The sequence below is a fragment of the Pholcus phalangioides genome, unplaced genomic scaffold (genome assembly GCF_987345545.1).
Source record: "Pholcus phalangioides strain wild (caught in Gottingen) unplaced genomic scaffold, Ppha-v1.0 ptg000040l_1, whole genome shotgun sequence".
In the NCBI taxonomy this organism is placed as follows: Eukaryota; Metazoa; Arthropoda; class Arachnida; order Araneae; family Pholcidae; genus Pholcus; species Pholcus phalangioides.
Genome location: NW_028301626.1, coordinates 4,261,542 through 4,284,175, shown reverse-complemented (window position 1 = coordinate 4,284,175; position 22,634 = coordinate 4,261,542). Strand labels below are relative to the sequence as shown.

General features: G+C 35.7%; 1 protein-coding gene across 2 annotated transcripts in view; it reads left to right on the top strand.

The window, feature by feature from the left end:
* The first annotated feature begins 4,773 nt into the window (after nt 1-4,773).
* The window catches only part of LOC149065293 (metal cation symporter ZIP14-like), a 30,810-nt gene continuing 12,949 nt past the window's right edge, over nt 4,774-22,634 (top strand). Inside the window, exons 1-5 of one of the 2 annotated variants that reach the window (XM_089254245.1) lie at nt 4,774-4,973; nt 7,173-7,548; nt 15,245-15,410; nt 15,988-16,157; nt 21,047-21,172. In XM_089254245.1, the coding sequence (XP_089110371.1) occupies nt 7,174-7,548; nt 15,245-15,410; nt 15,988-16,157; nt 21,047-21,172 (837 nt within the window). In that variant the 5' untranslated portion in view covers nt 4,774-4,973; nt 7,173. Of the gene's footprint in view, nt 4,974-7,141; nt 7,549-15,244; nt 15,411-15,987; nt 16,158-21,046; nt 21,173-22,634 lie in introns of both variants that reach the window. The other variant, XM_089254246.1, reaches the window with a different exon arrangement.

Sequence of the window (22,634 nt, the reverse complement as noted above, 5' to 3'; positions counted from 1 at the left end):
TTGCTGACAAACGGGGGGGGGGGTCAGTATTTTGCTGACTTTTGCTGACAAGGGGAGGGGTCAAAAATGGCTAAAAATTTGCTTACGCAATACTTCAACGGCCCCTTTACCAAAAAAAAAAAAATAAAAAATACTGGACATATTTTAGGGGCTTTTAGGATAAATTCTCTTTTACGCCTATCTTGATTGGAGGGAAACATAAAATCATGTACACTGTCCGGTATGAACACATGCCGTACGCTTTTAAAACGAACAAGACATTAACATAAAACTTAAGAGTTTAATTCTTACAAAAATTAGTATAAAACTTATATTACTCTCTTCGATGATAAATGATAACACGAATGTCAAAAAGTAGGCCGCCTAAGTTTTTTAAATCCTTGATGTAGGTTTTTCAGTCCTTGATGTAGATGACTGAGGGCTTCTGCCTTTTAGCTCTCTTCCGCGGTGCAATGCCCCTCCACTCAGCTATGGCCTGCGCAAAAACCGCTCCCGTTTTGAGGCGGGAATAGCACAGTGCGAAAGATTTTAACGGTCGATTTCGCGTTCTCTACGTCCTAAAACGAAAACCGGTTTCCGTGCAGCTTGGAATCACGGAAAACTGTTATGTATTAATTTTTAACTAGACCGGATAGTACGGAAACCAAATAGTCGAGAGCCTACTCAGTGTCGTCTTAACGCGCGGACCCACCAGGGCATGGCCCAGACGCCTCAGAAATATGAGAATTAATTGAATTTTTCGAGAATTTGCCACGTAGGGCCTCAGATTGCCCGAGGGCGAATGATGCTCTTAAGACGATCCCGAGTCTACTGCATGAAGATGACGAAATCTACTTAACCTTCATTCTAATACAGTCGAATCCCGTTTTAACAGATATCGTTATAGTAAAAATTTCTCTTAAACGAAAGCTTTTTTAATGCCTTAGATAAGTTTGCATAGGAAGAATGCTAAAACCTGGAATTCCTTTATAGCGAAATTTCGTTATAATGAAGTGATTTCTCCGGTCTCTTGGAGTTCGTTAAAACGGAATTCGGCTGTATGCACGTTAATTCTTTTTAACGAAACCCCGGAACTTTTCTCCAACTCCCAACCCCATCTCGTCTGTTACCACCACAAAATCTATTAATCGCGATAGTACTCGTTTGTCCGAGGGAAAATATATTGTAAAAATTTTGTTAAAAATATTTATTATGTTAAAATGTTTCTTAATTTTATTTTCCTTTTCGATTCAAAATAAAATGTTCCGGACTATGTCACGAAGATGGGCTGGAAGAGATCTCGGCAAAGGGATAAGTCCAGTAGCAAAGTTCTGGCGTTCATTCATTCATATATAAAAATGAAACTGTTAGATAGATTTAAAATTTAGACAGTTTTTTTAATCTGCTTGTATTAGTGCCACCGAAGGAAAAAAAAAATTGGTTTCACTGTGAGGTTTTTGGCACTTGAGGGTAGTTTTTGAACAGCAAAAACTAAGAGCAAGTTTGTTCTGTTCAAAACGGACATTACTAAGAGCCCAAATAATATGCCACAAAATATTTACGCCAAAGCAATAGACACTATACCGGGTGATTCAGATTGTTTGCCCGTAGGACTAACTCTGTAGCCATTGACTTTAGAAGTATACACACACACTTCCAATTACAAAAAAATGGCTTTCTTTAAATGACGTAATTGTTTTGAGAGATCGTACTCATAAAAAAATAAGAACTTTTTTGTACAGTGCCCGTGTTCTAAAAAGAAACCCGCGATTAGAAAGTTGTTGCCCTGTCTCTCCTGAGAACAAAAAGCAAAAAAGAATTCACGTTTCTAAATGCGATATTATCTGAGGTATTTGGATTCAAAAATCAGAGGAAAGTTGGGAAAAGAACAACAAGAATGAATAGACAACGCTTCTTTCCCAAATTTCCTCCGATTTTTGAATTCAGATATCTCTGCGAATGTTGCACTTGCGGGTAGGAAGGTGGAAATTGTATTTTTTGGCATCAGGAGAGACAGGGCAAGAACTTTCTAATTGCGTTTTTGGCACTGGATGTCCGTATACAGTTGACATTTTTATTTTGATAACCGTACAGCACACCCCTTACAGCATGAATAATATATCTGAATACTCCACGTTTTATTTGTTATGACGTTCATGTCTCTCTTGGATCAATGGTTCGCCAGTAAAATACCATACTCCCTGTTATCTATACACCCTGTATATTGCATGATAAAAATAAACCCATATAAATTGTCTTCCCGTTCGTGATCACGAGCGTTAACGCATCTGGTGTAAACGTGTGTGTGTGTGTGTGTTTGTGTGGAGCAAATAAACAGCTGATGTGTTTTGGTTTCAACCGAAATGCCAATAGGGGCGTATCTTTCCCAAATAGGTCAAACACGTGGGCGTACGCCAAAAGAAGTATCCCTGACGCGAGGGTACAACAGAATCAGCGACATGACCACAAAAAAATATTGCCATTACAAGGAGAGTCCCACATCGAGAAGTTAGCGCACCATCCTCTCGGTGAGTATTGAAATAAAAGAAGAGGCTGCCGTTTTCGGAATCGGCAATAAATTGTATATCTCGGGGTCCAGAGCCGGCGCCAGGCATGAAGTGACGAGACAGCAGCCTAGGGCGGCGTGTTTACGGGGGCGGTATTTGTTTTTTTATGACAGATTTGTTATGATGATCAACAACGACGTTTCATCTTTGACGACGTGATGGGAAATTGGGTGGTCTGGTTCTCCAGGTTCAAGAATCTACCTGGTTTCTTAAAAAAAAATTGTTCTTTCTCTTCTTTGTAAAGGACTTTTCATTCTTTATCAACATTTTTCCAGTTGACTTTCCTTTTGGCTGAATACCTGAGCAAGTTTGGATTCCTTGTTCATCTTCCGACGCATGCCCCTTTTGGCCAATTTCGGAGATTGGCCTATTTCTAGAGGTCTTCACAATGTTTTAAAAACACTATAGTTTGCGTGTTTTGACCCGGCTATTGTAATTTGACAGCCCAAAATACCGCCAAAAACGTCGACACTATATTATTGTCAAATTTGTCTCTGACAAAGACAACCCTAAGTTTTTTGGTTATTTATTGTCTGTTATCTTCTCTGTGGGACTTGGCCAGTGTTTCTCAAAGTGAGCACCTCGGTTCCTAAGGGCGTCGTCAACCTTTGTCAATGAAATCGCAGCGAGCTGTAGACATTGATGATTGCAAAGTCAGTGTTTTGAAGAGTAACTCTTTTTTAGACTATTCTGGGCAGCAGCTAATAAACGTTATCTCAGAATGGGAGCCACGACGAGCGGCAAAAGTTTGAGAGCCACTGCTCTACTTCGTCAGTGTGATCCGCCCTTCCCTTCCCACACTTTGGGAACCACTATATTAGGGTAGTAATAGGCGTGAAGAAAGAAAACTATTTTCAGATAGTCGCATATCCAAAGCGTACCGCCTTCAAACGCTTTGATCGTATCTAAGGGGGGCGGCAAAATTTCTAGGACCGGCCGTCCTAGAAATTTTGTCAAATTAGCCCTCGTGTGCAGAAAATGACAGTGATGCAACATGTGCCCGAGTGGCATGGTGGTAAGATGCTCGTCTACCATCGTGAAGGTTGTTGTCAGGGTCCCGGGTTCGAACCCAAGAGAGGAGGATATTGATAAGATATTTTCCCTAACGAACTCGAGGCGACCACCGATAGACAGCGCCTTCATTTCCAACCCATCTCACTAATGGCAGTAAATTACACTATAGCGATATGGCCAGAGTTGGTGTTTGGTGAAGTAGTGATGCGACAAAAATGATCAAAGAAATATCCATGTCGCTTTTACGATGGATGCCGACGCAACATGGGCTTACACGAGGGGGTCTTCAACGCATGGCCCGAGGGCCACATGTAGAATTCGGCAGGGCCACCCTTATCAGGCGGGAGAATAATTTCGGGTCTCCTTAGCTCCGATTTTATATACTTTGCGGGAAGCAGGATGAATGGGGCATACGGAAATTCTGAAAAATATCTATCACCAACATGGGCGGTTGACTGATCTAATGTATATATGCATATATGAATTGACATCATCATCATGCCCCCCCCCCCCCAGAGAAAGAAAAAATCCCAGAATTGATAAAAATTCAGAATTAATTAAAAGAATAATTCCAGAATTCTTTTTAAATTGAGAATCAAATCAGTCCCAGACACCTTGCTTACTACGAAAAAGAAGCTTTTTTTTTATGCATGCATATTTTTTCACTTGTTTTACCGTGAGAGCTGGGGCCGCACACCCATGGCCCCCACAAGGAGTGTGGGCTGACAAGGCTCCCACCCCTTGGGCCCGGGACGATTTTCACCATTTTTTGTTTTTTCACGCTGTAAATTCATCATAAAGGGGGGGGCCCCGCATAAGATCCTGGATTGGGGGCCATGCGCACACCCCCTAAGGGCGGCTCTACTGTCAGCCCCGCCAACACCAGATATAGTAGTCTACTACAGCTGGTGTTGGCCCCACCCCTCACGGGGTCGCCTTGGCCTATACCGTACCGAAGACGCCTTCATAAATCGTATGATGGGGGGCCTCTACCATGGCCCAAAGCCAGCGAAACAAATTTGCCTCTGAGCCCCATGCATTAAGGCGGCCCTGAAAAAAAAATAATAATAGGTTTTTTTTTCTTAATTCAGAACCTTGAGACCGAAAAATCATGGCATTTTTATTGGTGGATCAGACCTTATACGTCATCATGATACGCGCGATCCGATTGGTTGAGCGCCAGCTGCTGGGGTCGTGACGTCACGGGATGCGTGCAATTGCGGCGCTACTACTACGTTTAGTAAAATGCCGGCGTGAACGATGGCGGGTTTCTTTCGGATGAAGGCGCAACGAAAAAAAGGAGCTGTCGCCGCAGTATTTAACCACTGATAATCCTAGCGCTGGAGCCATGCTGTTGACAACTTCGACAATATTGACATTTTAAGAAACAATACAGAGAAAGACCAATCACAAGTGAGTATGCTCTAACCACTTGTGATATTTTAAAATGCTATATTTCTTCAACCACACACAACAACAATATTATCTATATCTTGATAACTGGCTTGCTAATCTCTATTTGCTGAGAATGGTCATGTCTCTACCACTTTAAGTTATCCTAATGATTATGCAAATTTTATTGCCATCAAAGTTAATGTTATATGTCTATAGACATATGAAATTTTATATGGATTTAACATTTATATAAATATAACATTTAACATATATCTGTCTAATAGATGCATTATAATAGCACTGGCTATCTAGTTAATTATTGCCTGGCCGTCCATGTGAGACAATCCTGTGAATGTTGATTTATTGAGTTTAATGGTTTATAATTTGAACGAGGGAAGGGCGCCGATTAATAATAGTGGATCTGGTCAAAAATTGTAGGAGTAGTTGAAAGTATTGGACGCTCTCGTGTTCATCAATACAGGTATCGCAAGAAATCAGAGTGGATTATAAGCCAGGTTTTTTTTTTTGTTACTTGGTTATGTATTAACTCTAATAAAGTAGGTGCTTTTCAAAGTTCATTAGCGTTTTGTGTGATCTTGGAATCAAGGAATTGATGTGTGACAAGTTTTGTATCTTTTATTCGTTTCGAGTTGAGCTTGTATGTATATGGAGGCTGTCAAAAAAAAAGTAGTGACAGCATAGGCAGATCTTATGTACCAGGTGTTGGATGGAAGAGGGGGGTGCCATATGCACCCTTTAAAAATGCTGTTTCTGCATTAGAATTGGGCACTAACATGTGTTCTTGCCCCGGCTGAAAAAGTATTTAGTTGTTGCCCTGGGCATAGGTTGTACAACCTATAAGTGAGATCATACGCACAGCAGTGTCCTATACCTTTTTGCAAACATGCAGGAGCCATTAGGTGCCATGGGCAAAGAGTTTTCTATTAATCATAGCAATAGTAGTCTGTATTGTGGATATACTCCCCTCTCACACAAGGGTGGGGCTAACAGGACTCGGGACAATTCTCACCATTTTTTTTATTTTTTCAAGTTATAAATGGTAATATAGAAGGCCCATGAAAAGTTTGATCCTGGATCCTGCCAAAGATCCCAGTCTAGAGGTCCCCTGATCTAGTATGTAGGGGCTATGATTGAGGACCGAAATAAGTCTTATTATTATTCACACAAAATGTACTTATCCACCATGTACAGGGCTGAATGAATGCCAGAACTCTGCCAATGGACTTTCTTGCAAAAATCTTTTCCAGCCCATCTTTGTTGCAAAGTCTGGAAACACTTGATTATTGATTCAAAAAGGAAAAAAAATTGGGGTAAGCCATACAATAGATACGACCGCAAGTTTTGATGTGAATATTTTCTATGTGCCTTGAATTGTTTGTCAGGTAGGTAATGACAATTAAATTAGAATCATCAGATTTGTCTTTGGAATAGCTAATAGATGATACCAATGTCGTCTATATGTATTGCAAACCTCTCCAGATATAGCGCGAAATGCTTTCACTGCGAGATCGTGGACTGAGACTGGTTCCCAGACCAAAAGAGGAATTGAAACTGAAGTGATATATTAGATTTTTTTCAAAAATGTCTGTCAAACCATTTGTTTTTATTCGCATTGCGAACCTGTTGAGATGAAACACATGCCTGTAACTAGGCTGTGGCAGCCAGGGGCCCAAGCCAAATGAAAGAGCCCCACAAAAATGTACATTTACTTTGCATAATTTATAACCCTTTCAAAGGGGCCCTCAAGAAGACACTCTATGTAAAACAGTTCTGTTATGAAAGTGAGCAGCAAGCCTGGCACCCACACCGGAAGAAGTGTTAAAACCTGAGCAGTGTCATTGACTTTGTCTCTAAAATTTTGAAATTTGCAAAAATGTGTGCGCCTTGAAATCTATGAATAAATATCCACTGCTCAGTAGGTTTTTTTCCCCTTGTGCAGTTATATAGAGAAACTATTCGTGCATTGTGATATTGAATGCTTGAATTCCAGAAGCAATTGCGTTAAAAAATGAGTGGCTATTTGCATTTTTAATTAGTGTGCATGATGCATATTTTCTTTAAATTTGAAATATAAAATTCCTTTTTGAAGACTATTATTTAGGTACTGTTTCATAACATCGTAGGCTAGTATGTATCTTGATTCTGTATTTCCATTTTCTTTATAGAGTCTACCATTGTTATAATTTTTTCCCCCAGCATGTTCAATTCGCATATTCACCATTTCAAGTCGAAACCAGATGGCAGCTCATCGAGGAACTCGTGTTCATGCTCAAAATATCGGCAATGGCAGGCCCTTTGCGCTCTGGTTTTAATAGCGGTGTGTCTCCCCTGCTCTCACTGCACCAAAACAATCAACAGTCTAGAGTCATTAGAATCTCTGTCTGAATTCGCTCTCCTGAGGCATCATCCGCAGTCTATGCAGCTACAGTCTGATAATGTGACTGAAAGTTTCGCCAATCTAGTCCAAGACCTTCAGAATCAGAACTTTACAACTGATGTCACTGATTTCAATTGTAGTCTCAACTCCAATCACTTGCCCGGTGTGTTTTGTCAGAGTGGAGTCTTATCAAAGGTAAACCATTTGCATTGTTCATTTTTATATAACTTTTTGGAGAGGTGTGCCCATGACGCTGTTTTGTGTATTTGATCGGACTTGATTGCATTGCTTATTTTATTTATTTTTTTTATGAATTCAAATTTATACCCATGGTTCTATAGTCCGTTCGTACTTAAGTTTGCAGTGCAACGAAAAGAAGAGTGTAACCTCTCACAGAATATAGTTCCCCATATCAAAGGTTGTTGGGAAGCATTTGTACAGAAATTTTTAGTATTAATGATTTTTCAAAAAATACCGAAAAACATATTGTTTAAAACAAACTGATTAAATTCAAAACTAACTAAGTGGCGTGAGGTTGGTGCAGTGGACAGTGCCTGAAACTTGCATTACGAAGCTTTGTGGTTCGATCCCCTCTTAAGCATTGGAGTTTCTAATTATTATCATAGCGTGTTGGTTGGAAGGGATGAATTATATATATTATTAATTTTTTTTCTCTTTGTGATAGTGTCTGATTCCATTATAACGAACTTCAAGAGACTGGAGAAATCACTTCGTTATAATGAAATTTTGTTATAAAGGAATCCCAGGTTTTCGCATTGTTCATATGTAAACTTATCGGGGGAATTAGAAAAGTGTTCGTTAAAATGAGATTCTCTCTCTAACGAGATTTGACTGTGTATGCTTTTATATTCAGTATTTGGGTTATATTTGACATCCATATTTTTTATGGGCACGATTTTTTCAACCACCTCGTTGGGCAACTTGCCTGTTGTGGCCTTTGTATGTGTGTAAAAAATATCAGTTGCCATTATCTATGCTCCATTGCCACTGCATTTTGGCGCTATATCCTCACAATTTTCTTTGCCATTTGTATTTTACTCAATGAGAAGAAATATAGAGAACGAATAAGATTGCTTAAATTTATTGACCAGAGATTTTACTGTAATCCTCAAGAGCGGGGGTTCTTAACCTATGGGTCACGACCCAAACTTGAGTCGCAGGACTTCTGAGATGGGTCTTTCAATACAATTAACATAACAGCCATGAACTCTTGAGCTATGAATCCCAATCGAACTTGATTCGCAAGGGCATCCGAGAAGAGTTGTACAGATCCTCTTACAGTTAGGGATTCTTGAGCTGTGGGGTCACAGCCCAAACTTGATTCGCAGGAGCCTGGAGCCTCTTAGATGGGTCGTTCAAATCCACTTACAGTCCGGTTATGAATGCACTTATTGTCACTCGTTTTGCAAAACAGCAAACCGTTCCTTGGGTCACGAAGCTGATCTTGTTGTTCATTTTGGTTATTATCGATGATAAAAAAAAGGTTAAGAACCTCTGGTCAAGAGTCATTGGATGAGCTGTGAATGAAGTGACACGAATGAAACAAGGATCTCAACTGTTTAGCCATTTTCCATGAGAAACTGGGCGAAATCAGTCGTGACAGCCTAATTGCTAATTCAAAACAATAATAGATGTTGTACTAACATAAATATTATTGGGCCATGAATATAACAAATATCATCACTACTTTTCATATAAAAATTTGAGTTTGCTCATTTTTTTTTAACAAAACTAATTAAATCTGTGAAAGAATAAAAATGTGTAAACTACTAAGCAACATCTTATGAGTCTGAAACACACAAACCATACAACCATTCCAATCTATCACTTAAGCGATTTTTACTATCGATTGGCATTTCAGGCAGGATGGTGTTGGAAAGTCTAAGTGCAGAAAAAATTACAAAACCATACAATATAATGATACAAATGTATAAAAAAGGACAGAATAATGAAAATGTTTTTTAACTTTAACATTCATGACCCTTTTGGAAATTCTAAAATATCCTGTGACACCCTTGTCCCATCTCAAAACACTTTGTCTGCAAACTGTTCAGGAATTGCAGCCCTATTATTGGGAAGGAAAATTGGGAATTAATAAAGGAAATAATTTCGGAATTTAGAAAAGTTTGTTTCAGAATTGATGAAAGTGAAATAAATAGGGCCAGTGTTGAAAAAATAGGCATTAAGAAACATGCTTGCATCTATTTTTGGTTACTAGTCTAATTTGTCATTAATTTTTAATTACAAGTTTTAAAAAATTGGTAAAATAGGAACATTGATAGAGGATGTCACATTTATGGTGAATACCATAAGGTGAATGTGTTTTGGCACAACGTTATATGGCAGAGTTTGACGTGGCATTGGTTGTTTTTCTCTTTCTCTGTTATTTTCTCTCTTTTTTTATTTTTTTGTTCTCTCTTCCTTGGTATTGCCGATGTTGCAAAAATTAACCTTTAGACTTATTTGAAGATAAAACAACAGACACTCTCTTATGAGATAACAAGTTATCTTATTTCTGCTGAGCTGCTATTACTGTTCGTTTACTTACTTGGTTCCAGAACAAAATACAAGAATTCATTTATTATGTGTATACACATTCCAAAACTTTGGAAATGCAATTCATTTAAAAAAAATTTGAATTTTTTAAAAATTAAACAAATGTCACATTTTTTAACTCTTACAGTTGCAACCCCAAAATATCTCGTTAAACTTGATCTGCTTTATTTCGGTCATCTCAATGTCTTGGGATCTTAAAAACGCTTTTATTTTGGTATTGACGAGTCCAAATAGGAGTTGAAGTTGTTTTTTGTCAAATGTGTTTTCTACTCCCCCCCCCCCCCAACTGCCAGTGGACAGTCAGCTTTTGTTTAAAGTTAGGTAACAGGAGCAGGTAAAAAGGGGAGACTGTTTCCCCCCCCCCTTTCTTTTATCGCAGTAAAGAAATATATGCTCATTTTAAATAATGCAAAATGATTTTTTTCCAAAAAAAATCTGTTCCTGGTAAGCCACACACTTCATAGCAGGTACCTGTGTCATAGTGAGGGAAATAAAAGTGATGGGAAGAGTCAATTTTCTTGTTGGGGGAGCATTGATCAGCTGACAATCAGAAAAAAATGTTCTTGAAAATATGTTGCAATTTGTGAAAGGCTTAGTGATTTCCAATGTGGTGGTTGTAATGTGGATCAGAAAAATCTCAAAAACCGCTTAAAGGGTTTAAAAAAACGAGCTGTTTATAAACTTTTTTATTAGTACATGCGTCATATAGAAATTTCTGCACTTTGTCTAGACCTATGACCTATACAAAATGATTATTTGCTTGAAAACATCATGCACATGCGATGCAGGTCATTCCCAAAAAGTGTATGAACCGTTTCCGATTTTCTTTTTTTTACACGGATAGGCTATATGCTGTAGATGAGTAAAACGGACTATAAAAAATTTTTTTTTTTCTTGTCCCGAAATTTTTCCAATTTTAAAATGTCTGCTCTGTTAGTCATTTGGGAAATAACAGATTTAATCTGGTTTAAAAATATAACACTTTTGAGCTCATTGAAAGGTTTATTTTTGATGCTTGATCAATTTTTTTTGGATTTGACAACTTGAGATTCATGTTATGTCTTTAGTACAAGATCTTTCTCTGTCGTCTATTCTGTTACGTCATTATCTTAAATAATTAAGGATTTTTTATATTTATATCAACATCAGGTGATAATACATGAAGGTATTTGCTTCAAAATATAATAAATTTTTTCATCAATCATTTAAATTTAAATAAATAATAATTTAGGCTAATTTGTCCACACTCAGTTATATCTTCCAAAAATTCAAACTATGCAACAGAATGGAAACTATGAGTTAAAAATGAAGTTTTCTCAGTTAAAAGGTTTTAAAGTTTTAAGTTAAATTTATTAATACAAATACAAATACAACGCCACAACAGGCAAATTGCCCAACGAGGTGGCTGACTTAAGAACATCATGGATCCCCGAGCCCCTACCTACTACTGCTACACCCCCCCCCCGGCGGAACCCCCCCCCCCAACGAATCGGTACATGCGGGAATGTGCGTGTACGTGTAGTGCAACCTGACGTAAAGTTTTTGTTTCTGTGTAATGCTTGTTATGTGTAGTGCTGTCATCTGCCCCCAGTTTTACTAACTATGAGTGAAGTGTTTAAACCCTCTGCAACATTCTCATGTTATGTTTCAACATTCATGTTATTTTTCAATTAAATACGAAAGTTAAGTAGTACAGATTGTGAAAATCACTGCCAGGCACAGATCCAGGGAGATGTATCATAAGGGGTATTTTAGTATGGTCATTAAAATGACAATACATTCTATGTTTTATGGGACAGAACCATTATCTTTGTACAATTATTCTTTTTTCCAGGCTCTGCACACACCTCCTCCCCACCCCCAATTTCACTCTAGATCACTAATGTGAGAGGCGTAAACGTGAGATTTATACCAACATCAAATTACTATTTGATTTCAACAAAAAAAAGTTGAAAGTAAAAGGAATAATCGTCTTGATATAATACACAGCTGAGCAAGTACAGTGTCCACTTTGACCAGATTTTAAACATTTTACCAGAACCAAAATTGAAACTACAGGGAGGGGGGGAGGGCATGTGTTTTTTGAATTTCCTCATGGGGTGGACGTTTTTCAAATGTTATAGAAGTCTCTGGGTCACCTATCACATTTTGTATACATTTTTTGAGCAAATGTAAGTGTATTTGCATAGCCTATTTAGAATATTTGAGATATCTTTCTCTCAGTTAAACATTTTTGCAGTTAACCAGCGAAAGAATTAAAGAACACTTTAAACTAAAGATATTAAATTATAAACTACCATCCATACCAATACATTGTCTGTCATGAATATGAAATTTCGATTTTAGGTTGTTAGATATATGTAAAAAAATAAACTTTTCTATATACTGTTTCGAAAAACCCTGAAAAATCATCAAAACTACAGAAGAAAATAATTTTTAAAACTGGCTTTTTTTTAGCGTATGTGTAAGAAATAAGGCTTTCATCATTTTAAGGGGCATAAACAGCAGAAATAATTTTTTTACAGCGATATTTGGTTTCGTGACGGGACAAAATTCATGACTTTCAGTCATAAGACCCAAAAAATAAAATATATTACCAAATAAAAGGGGAAATATTTGTTACATATTAAAACTTCAAGTCATTGGCTATAATTTGAGTTAAATTTTATTTTGAAAATTCAACTTTGAATTTTTCATTTCAAAAATGTGGAATGTATAGCTTTTTTTTTTTTTGGAAATATCCATGAAGATAAGCCTAAAAGAACGCTGCTGTCCAAATAGTGGGTGTATGTCAAAAATTTGATAAATGACTTTTTTTATGTTTTTTTGTGGCGAGAGCTGTTTAATCTCATGGCAGCTGTTATGGATAGATTGCTGGAGGTTATAGGTAAAAAATAACTTGTATGTGTGTAATCCAGATATGATGTTTGTAAAACTTTTTTCCCCCGTTAACATTTCCATATAAAATTTGCTGAAAAGAAACAGCTATACAGGCTGTCCCAAATTGTTTTCACAGTAGATATATCTGCAACCGTTGACGTTAAAATCATATTTTAGGTTACAAATAGTTTTGAAATAATGTTCAATTTACTTAAAATTTCAAAATTTGTTTCAGGGGGTCCTATACGTATAAAAAAATGTCATATACATTAAGAACGTTTTATACAGTCCCCATGTCATAGCTGCCAAGTCTCCCAAATGTTCCGGGAGTCTCCCAAATTTTAGCTTCATCTCTTGACCTCCCAAAAAGTTCTTAAATCTCCCGAATTTATACAAAAATCACAAAATCCCTAATTGTCCCTAAAAATTCCCTACTTTATTTAAAAAGAATCCACACTTCTGAAAACAATCCCTAAGGAATTTCTTGTGGGGCAAAAAGTCTTTTGTCTCTGTTTTTTCCCCTTTCGAAATGATGTCACACGTCGTAAATAGGGGAATAGTGGAAAATTCCTTTTTTAAGGAAGTTTTACGAACCCTCTGATGGTAACAAGAAAAGTTGTTTGTCTTATCGTGCAGAGAAATAGCTTAGCAGCCAATAGTCCTGGATAATAATTGAAGATTATAGTGATTCACATGTGGTCAAACCTTCCTCTTTTGTTGAAGTTACGTACATGCGATAACAAAACATTAATACTGATAAGCAAAAAAATATTTAATTAATTTTAAAGATACTTATTCCGATGAATTTCCTTCCATCAAATGTCCAGAAAAAGGATGACTTTTTATTTTTGTACAAGTTGCGTTAAGGACATAAACATCAGTCATGGTGGAAAGACTGACATCACATGAAAGGATTTATTTGCATTTCTTTTTTTTTTTACATTGAAGTTTGCAGCCCAGTTTTATTTTCTGTCTATAGTTTGAATCATAAAGAAGGTAGTTATATATTTGGAAAGTAATAATACTTCAATACATAAATTTTATATGCGATTTTACGCCCTCTGTACATTTTCTTTAAGACCTTGTATAAGGAGTACAATTCGGAATAGATTTTTAAAATATTTTTCCAGACTTTCCAAAGGTTTCAATAATTATAGAAAAAATTATCAGCTCAAAATTTAAAAAAATCATGCTTTGTAGGGTTAAAAATATGTAATTTTTTTTTAATGACTTTTCAGAGCCACATTTACATTTCACTAATTGAAAGTTTTAGTACATATGTTCCAAATAAAAAGTTATTTATTTTTTGCATATACAGCCCCTTAGGAAATTAAAGACATTTTGAGTAAATTTTTGTAACACTTAAACACTTTGTAACACTTTTTTTATAAGCTTGACACTTGAGTAAATGTAATTTGAAAATTTTTTGTAATTGAAAGCATGTTTCTGAAGTCGACAGGTGCAGAGATATCCATTGTGCAATCAATTTGAACAACCCGTACAAAAATGAAGTTTATTTAATGATTATGTATATTTCATAATGTGAACATAAAACATTTCCAATTTGTACCCTTGAATCAAAGTTATTTCACAGGGAGTGCCAAAGCAGTATCATAAAGCAGATCACATTCATAAGGTTATTCATGCGTTCGTAACACCTTAATAACATTCGTGCACCCAAGCGTGTCAGGTTATTCTTTCCCCCCCCCCTTTCCCATCCTTCATTTATGCGCAGTATTCTAAGTTCGCTCACACGTATCAGGTATTTGGTATTCAAGGATGCAAAGAAGGACATTATTTAATGTGTAGAGACATTAGATGTCTTTCGCCTGAGAAAGATATAATGCAATTTACGATGATGGATTAAATACTCCTGCTTTTGAACATAATAGTCATGCTTCGGAAATCAATCTATTATATTCTGATATTCAGATTATATAGTGACCTTTTTAAAGGCCTTTGAATGTCACATTTGGTTTATGTTATTTATATGACTAATGGAATGATTTAAGAAGAGGGCTGCGCTTCCTTTATCATTGAAATATATATTATAGGCTATGATAGCCTATATATAACATGATTCTAAATCTGAAGATTAGTCATATTTTTTTTTAATGCTCATAGAAGTATGCAAACTTTGGGGCCAAAATTGACGATTACTTATGCATATGATTTTCAATTAACAATTTTTTTCCCCAACATTGAAATAGTTTAACTGTTCTATAATTTCTGATGTTTCAAAAGAATAACCTAGATATCAATGCGGCTAGGGTATATTACCCATATATGGCTGGAAAGAGTGACAAAATTATCATTCAGGAAATTGTATTGCTCGTTTCAGTTTTTATATGTTTATATAATGAGTTATTTCTCTCAAATGTATATGCCTGGTTTAAAAAAAACCTGGTTGTGATAAAATGTATATATTTTTCAGTGTATGTCTGTCGATGATATGCTTCAGCTAGTTCCGCAAACGACTAAAAGTGTCAGTGAAGCTCTCGCTCGTCTTTGTCCACTGCTACTTTTCCAATTGCATAGCAGTGCTTGTACAAGTGCTCCTCCTGTAGACAAAGCAAAGCTGAAGCCGCCTAGCTCTGCAGGTGACCATGGGTTTTCCTACTTGTAGTACATCAGAGTTTTTGTTTTAAAGCCCATAATAGGCATAAAGGACGTTAATTTGTATCACACTGTGTGTTAATTGTATTTAACATTTTGTAATTATAGTCACTATTCCAGTCTCCCATGTATGAAAAGTCTCTCCACAGAGAGCAAATGCAGACTCACAACATGATACTTACATGACAGGAAAATTCAAGCATTTACCATCTTTACTTCAAAATAATTAAGACAGGTGGCTGCACCAGCAAGAACACAAAACATCTCAACTCTCGCAACATAAATACATTAGGGCCACACACTCCGGCTCGTACCCAATTGTTAGAAATTCTGTATTTGAATGTGTATGAGGTGCATGTAAGGTTAACTAGTAGTCACTGCTTGATCTTACAAACTGTGTACCTCTGTTCTCTAACAATATTGAACATCTTTCCCATTTACAAACTCTCTCTTTCTCTATTTTACGAATGTCTGTTCAAGTCTATAAAAATGAATGTCTGATATAATAGTTTTTCATTATTTTTAAATTTTAATCATCAAGTTTTCTTTGTGTATTTCTAGTTTGGGGTTATGGTGTCCTTTTTGTCACTCTGATCAGCTTGTGTTCTCTTGCGGGAGTGCTCGTCTTGCCTGCTTTGAGTAAGAGCATTTATCATACCGTACTGATGCTTTTTGAAGGCTTAGCGGTTGGCAGTTTAGCTGGGAGCTCGCTTTTTCATTTGATACCTCAGGTTTGTATTCAAATATTTGCAACTTCTTTTTTTAGTAGACGCCTTTTTAGTTTTATGTGAGTTGCTAACATATTTATGTGCTTTAAAACTTGTAGATACTTTGAAATTCTCAGCCATATTTAACATCTCCTTTATCTTTGCTATGGCTTTTGGGCAATGTGTTCCTTAGCAGCGTTGAGCTCTTTTCTTTTGTAATAGTTGCACTGGCTAACATAATTAGAATTGGTGTTGATATATATAGTTATTTAGACTTAAGATTATATTTTGCATAATGAGATAATTTATCACAATTGGACTATAATAATCTTTATAACAAAGTATATGTGTGCGATTGAAAAAGTACATAAGAGTAGCAGAGTTGACAAGTGAGCTTTTTTATATTTATATATATATTCCATATTTTAATTTCTGAAATAGTCACTCCCTGAATTACAATCAGGATTTATTGTGAACATCATCTGTGGGTCTGAGTAATACTAAATGAAAGGATAGAATTGAGATGAAAAAAAATTTGTTTTTATAAATGACTAGCAAAAATACACAGCACTGCCTGGGATTTCTCCACATACTTGGAAGCATTAAAGAGACAAACCATTTTAAAGGAATAAATATGTCTGAAATGTATGGTTTGGGAATCACTGTAACCAAAGTAAGCAATCCAAAACTCATTGTTGAGGCTTTCAAACCATTGTTTGCCTGACAGTGTTCTGTCCAGCTCCAGCAAACTTTTTGAAGTAGCCTATCATTTGCAAGTCTGGTCCTGTTTGGTAAATATGTAAAATTTGGTGAAGATCAGCCTGAAATTGTAGATTCGTATGGGAACATATACCTACAGACAGAAAACTACAGGGTGATTCCATAATTCCCTTTGCCACCTTTTACTGGTGAACTGTTGATCCTACAGGTACATACTTAGAATTAGAAAAAGTATTCAAATAAAGTGTAAACCTCAGGATGTCATTTATGATTCAGGGAATTATAAGATTTAATTTTTGTGCAACAACATTTTTATTAACTCAACAAAAAAATAATACATTATCTGCTGATAACATACGAAATTTAATCAAAAAGTAAAAACATGAAAAAAATCAAACCAAAGGAGAGGAACAGGTAATTCACATGAACCAAGTATAGCAAAAAAAATTATCAATGATTGTTATGTGAGTGTTGAGCTAGCGGGGGGGGGGGGGGAGGCATTTATATGCTCTGACTGGTTCCCTCTGCCATGTTAGGCAACAGGGAATTCCATGATTAGATGATAATGCTACATTTAATTTGTTCAACGGAGAAGGACAAGATTTTTCTTTTTCATACAAAAAGGAAAAAATGAATATAAAATATTAAAAGATCCAAAATAGATAATGAAATATTTACAATATTTTCACTAATTTGTGAGTAACCAGGTTTTTAAATACTTCCTAAAGATCAATAAATTATTGAGGTCTGTGAGACTATTGGGGAGTTTGTTCCACGTCACTGGGCCAACAAAATTTTAAACTACGTCTCCTATATTCATTCAGCTTTAATTTTAATTGGGATAAATTTATTATGATTTATCAATTATGTTCAGAGTTGTTGCATACAATAATATCATCATACTTATTCATTTTAATTCACTGGAACATGATTGTGCATATCTTGAAAGCATAAAGGAAAAAAACAGTAGGGTAGTTTCTTTTGTGTTAGTGTGATTAGTTTGCTTATGAGAGCTTAATCTCAGCTCTGAAGAAGGGTTTTAAGAATTGTTCTTTGAATTCTGTGAAAACAATCAAGGCAGCTTTATTCAGGATTACCCCAAAGAGATATGCAGTAATTAATGTGAGATTAGACATGGGGGCATTCAAGTATTACTGCCATTTTCGACCCCCCCCCCCACCCCTTGTCAGCAAATTTTTGCCAGCACTTCCCCCTATATCCTAATGCATATTTGGATCAGATATGTATGTGGAGGCACGAGCCCTGCTATGCCCCCATGATAATTTTTTTCAATGCAAAAAATGTTTTAAAAGCAAATTAAAATTTTAGAAGAAAATACCTTTATATGTTATTATAATCAATTTCTGTTAATTTCAATGCTATTTGAAGGCTAAGAACACAAAATTTATTTTTGAAAATAATTCATTGCGACCCACCCTCTAATTCCCAAATGCTAAACTTATGGGCCAAATGTGGCCTGCCTCCTCAAACCTAATTTTGTAAAGCTGAATTAAGCAGCACATTTACAGATCGCTTAAGTGGCCCATGGCACAATTCCAGAGTATTTAAGCAGCCCATGTCACATTTTAATTAAAATGAAATAAGTAGACCCGTGGCACATTCACAGATCACTTGAGTGACCCATGGCACAGTTCCAGCTTACTTGAAGGATCAGCGGGACATTTAGAGATCACCAAAGTGGTTCTATAGAGGGCTTATCGATAGGAAAAATTTTAGTTCACGTGCCCATAAACTAGCAAAAGGTTCTCGTATTTGGTAGACCCAGTAAGATGACATTAAGAACATCTCGTATCTCATATTTTTATAAAAGGTGGTTGATGGCATAAGCATTATTCAAACCCTCCCATCTCCTGTCATCAAATGTCAGCAAATCCGACCTCCTCCCCCATCAATGCCGTCGTAATACTTGAATGACCCCATACAAGTGATAAAGCAATGAAAACATTTTTTTCGTTGATGAAATTTTTATTACGAACAGTCCAGATATTTTTCTGAAATAACGCATAGGTTGTGTGTATAAATTGTTCTCAGCTTAGATTGTGTTGCAGAGTGACCCCAAGAAATGTAATAGAGTTAGTAATAACAGATAGCTTATATGAATCAATGATAATGTCTTCAAAATTAATTATATGAGGTCCAGCACAGAACAGCATACATTGAGTTTTAGAGGGGTTAAATTTCAAATTATGACTCTGGAACCATGAAATAAATATATGATAGGAGAATATGTTCAACGTTGTTGTGGAGTGTGTTAATGTTGTAATGCTGGGGAAAAAATAATTGTGTCCTCTGCATATACATTAACCTTGACAGAGTTATTCACTTGAAAAAGACCATTGATATAAAAGATGGAAAGTAACAGTCTTAAAATTGATCCCTGGGGTACACCGATTTCAACAGAGATGAGGCCTGAGGAGATGCCTAGTATAGACACATATTACTCATGTTTGCTTAGGTAGTTTCTTTTTTCATCAGTTCATGTGCAGGTCCATTTATGCCACAATTATAGTTTTTCCAGCAGTATATCCTGCTGGACTGCATCAAATGCCTTAGATAGGTCAACGAACACCCCCAAGATAAATTGATGATTGCAAAAATTTTTCCTAACATCCTCTAAAAGCCCATGAATGGTAATTTCAGTCTTATCTGTCCACTCAATTTGTTTTAATTAGGATGAATTACTTTAAATTTTTCAAAGAAATTGCTGTGTCAAAGGGCAACAATTTGTCAAAAGTTTTTCAAAAATGGAAAGATTGCACACAGGTCTATAGTTACTATTATTAAACCAGACATGCACCTCGTCCATATGCCTCTGTGGAAACCTTCCGTGAAGTTTGTTTATGTGTAATGCTTGTCATGTCTAGTGCTGCCATCTGCAATCAACTTTTTTAAACTAGGATTTTTTTTTTTCTCAACCCATAGTGATTGAAGTGTAATGAATGAATAATTATACTGTTGTGTAGGCCTGTTGCTCTCTGCAGCGTGACTTTTTAACAGGGATATTGGCTTGCATTCGCATCTTGAAGTTGCGAACCACAGAAAACCAACCTCAGCCAACCACCACAGTATCTATAGTTACTCATAACCGACGAGTCACTTTTTAAAATACAACTTATATATTGAGTAGCTTTGACAATCTTGAGTAACCTAGGGAAAACAGAGTTAGTGATGCAGCAATTAAAAATATCAATCAAAATTGTTGAAAGAACATCAATCACATTTTATGGCCACCTGCATCAGGCCATCAGATCGTGGTCCAGTGTCGTCTCACCATCTTGTATCAAATTTTTTAATAATAATCATTGGGAAATATATTCTTCGACTGTTGGCATTTGAAAGATGTAGGCCACTTAGGGCAGATTTAAATAATATTTCGCATGGTTATAAGGATGGTTAAAGCAACAAATAAAAAAAATTATCAAAATCTGGCTATGGGTTTTGTGGCTGGGTGATTTGACATGGAATGACCCTAATGCTCCCGTTGTATGGAGGAAACCCTGGGCTATATTTTGGGTATTTTTCGCTATAGGTTTCTCATTTTGGCTACATTTGAAATATCTATTTTATTGGCTTACTTTCTTTACCATATTTGCAAGTTTTTCATTGAATAATGCCTAATTAATGCCTAAATAATTAAATTCATATTCTTCCTATTTGCCCTCAAGATCTTTTATGGATTTTTTGAGTATTTACCCCCCCCCCCCCCGCCCTTAAACACTATGCACTGATCATTCAGTTTATCTCAGCCGATACTAAATTAAAAATAGCATACAGTACATTCTATCATTCCCAAAACATAATTTTTGGTTTTTGCTACTATATTGGTGACATTTTGACTATTTTCATCCTGAATTCATTTTGATGGTTTTATGTATTATGCCATAAATGCACACATATGATGAAAATACATGGATCATTAATGAAACACATCTTACAAAATACCCGAATTCTGCAATCAGGGCCATAACTAAAATTTAGGGGAGACAAGTATGGGTCTGGTTAGAACATTTTTGCCAAATTTTGCCGAGATTAGCATAAGATTTGCAAAGAGGGCTGAATATTTCAGTTCATAACTCAAAAATAATGTTAATCAAGAAGTGGTCGTATACTGCATGTATGTATTAAATAATTAATTTGTTTTACCATTAATTCTGTATTTTTTTTATTGGCAGACATTTCAACTCATTGGTCAGGATAAAGAGCACGGGTATTTATGGAAGTCTCTCATCATATTTTGTGGTATATATCTGTTTTACTTGAGTGAAAGGTTGATGAAGATTGTCATTGATGTAAGAGAGGTAAAATAAAAACATTTGCCTTTATAATTTACTCAGTAGAATCATTCTATAATTATTATAGCCAATCATATATTATAAGTTTTTTTTTTTGATGAAATGCTCACATTTTTCTTTATTCATTCTACGTTGAAAATTATTTCCATTTAAAAATGCATTTAAAAAAAATACTCGTATGAAGCCTTGACTCTATTTTGGCAAAGTTTTGTTAAAGAAAATTCTTTGAAATATTCTTCTTTACATTGATTTGGAAAAAAAAATTGCTTCAATTATTTTTTGACAATAATCAAATTAAATTTTTGTAGTTTAAGATTGGCCTCAAGTATCTGATTCAATAGAAACAGAGTCTACATTGGTAATTCAATTGACTGAGTTTAGAGTAGAAATTTCTGAAAAATAGAATATACATAAATTTGAAGGTCTGGTGTTACCTATACTATATATATAATTATTATTGAGTATATATTCAACGTTCTTGTAGGGAACTTGGTCATTCTTTGCAGCTGTATCACAGATATTTTTCAGCATATTCAACATGTATTTCTGCATGATACAAAGCAGATGATGTGTGCCAGAGAAAAATATTCTGGATGGGAACTAGAAGATATTCCATGATGCAAATTATTGAATTCCATATGTGTAATGATTTTTCAGAGGTTGAGAATGTTAATCAAAGCACCTTTGTTGCCAAAATTTGGTCACATCATGGTCAAAAGTATTTTTGTTGTGCATTTCCACGAATGATGTCTCTTTGCCCAATGGCTAGCGATATAATTTCAGTATTCAATAACTCTCCGGAGACACCCAAGTTCCCATGGGACAATGTGCTGAAATCGCCTTATAGAGCCTGGGTGTCTCTCTGTGTCATAATCAGCATGGGTGGGGACAGGCAGGGAGACAATACAAGTCATTATGATCATTATGACTATATTGCATTTCCAGCTGAAACAACAGTACTTCAGTCTTCAGATAAGGTCCTACCGCGTGTCCTTGTTTGCTGCCAACTACACTAATGATGGCTATCCCAGTAGTGTATGAAATGTTTGCTGGAAAATTGACTTGTGGCCAGATTCACCCTGCCTGACATCTTTTGCCTAAGGATGGTTGTATCTGGGTTTTTTTACTTTGAAACTTAAATTCTAAAAACAGATGATTGAAATGACCCTAATACATCGACACCATCAAAAAACTTTATCATCAAAAAGGTAAAATATATACAGTCGATCCCATTTATAACATTTTTCAAGAAACCATAACCAAAAAATGTTATAATCAGGAAAGCATTTTTTTTAAATGGGAAATGTTTATAAGTGTTATACTGCAGTTTTTTTTACACCTGCCAATTTTTTTATGTACTTTTTAACTTATTAATTGTCATTATGGTGCAAATAGATCTAATGAGAAGCAATTTTATATTTGTTATTCCATTAAATATTTATGTAATTATAATATGGGATATAGTTTA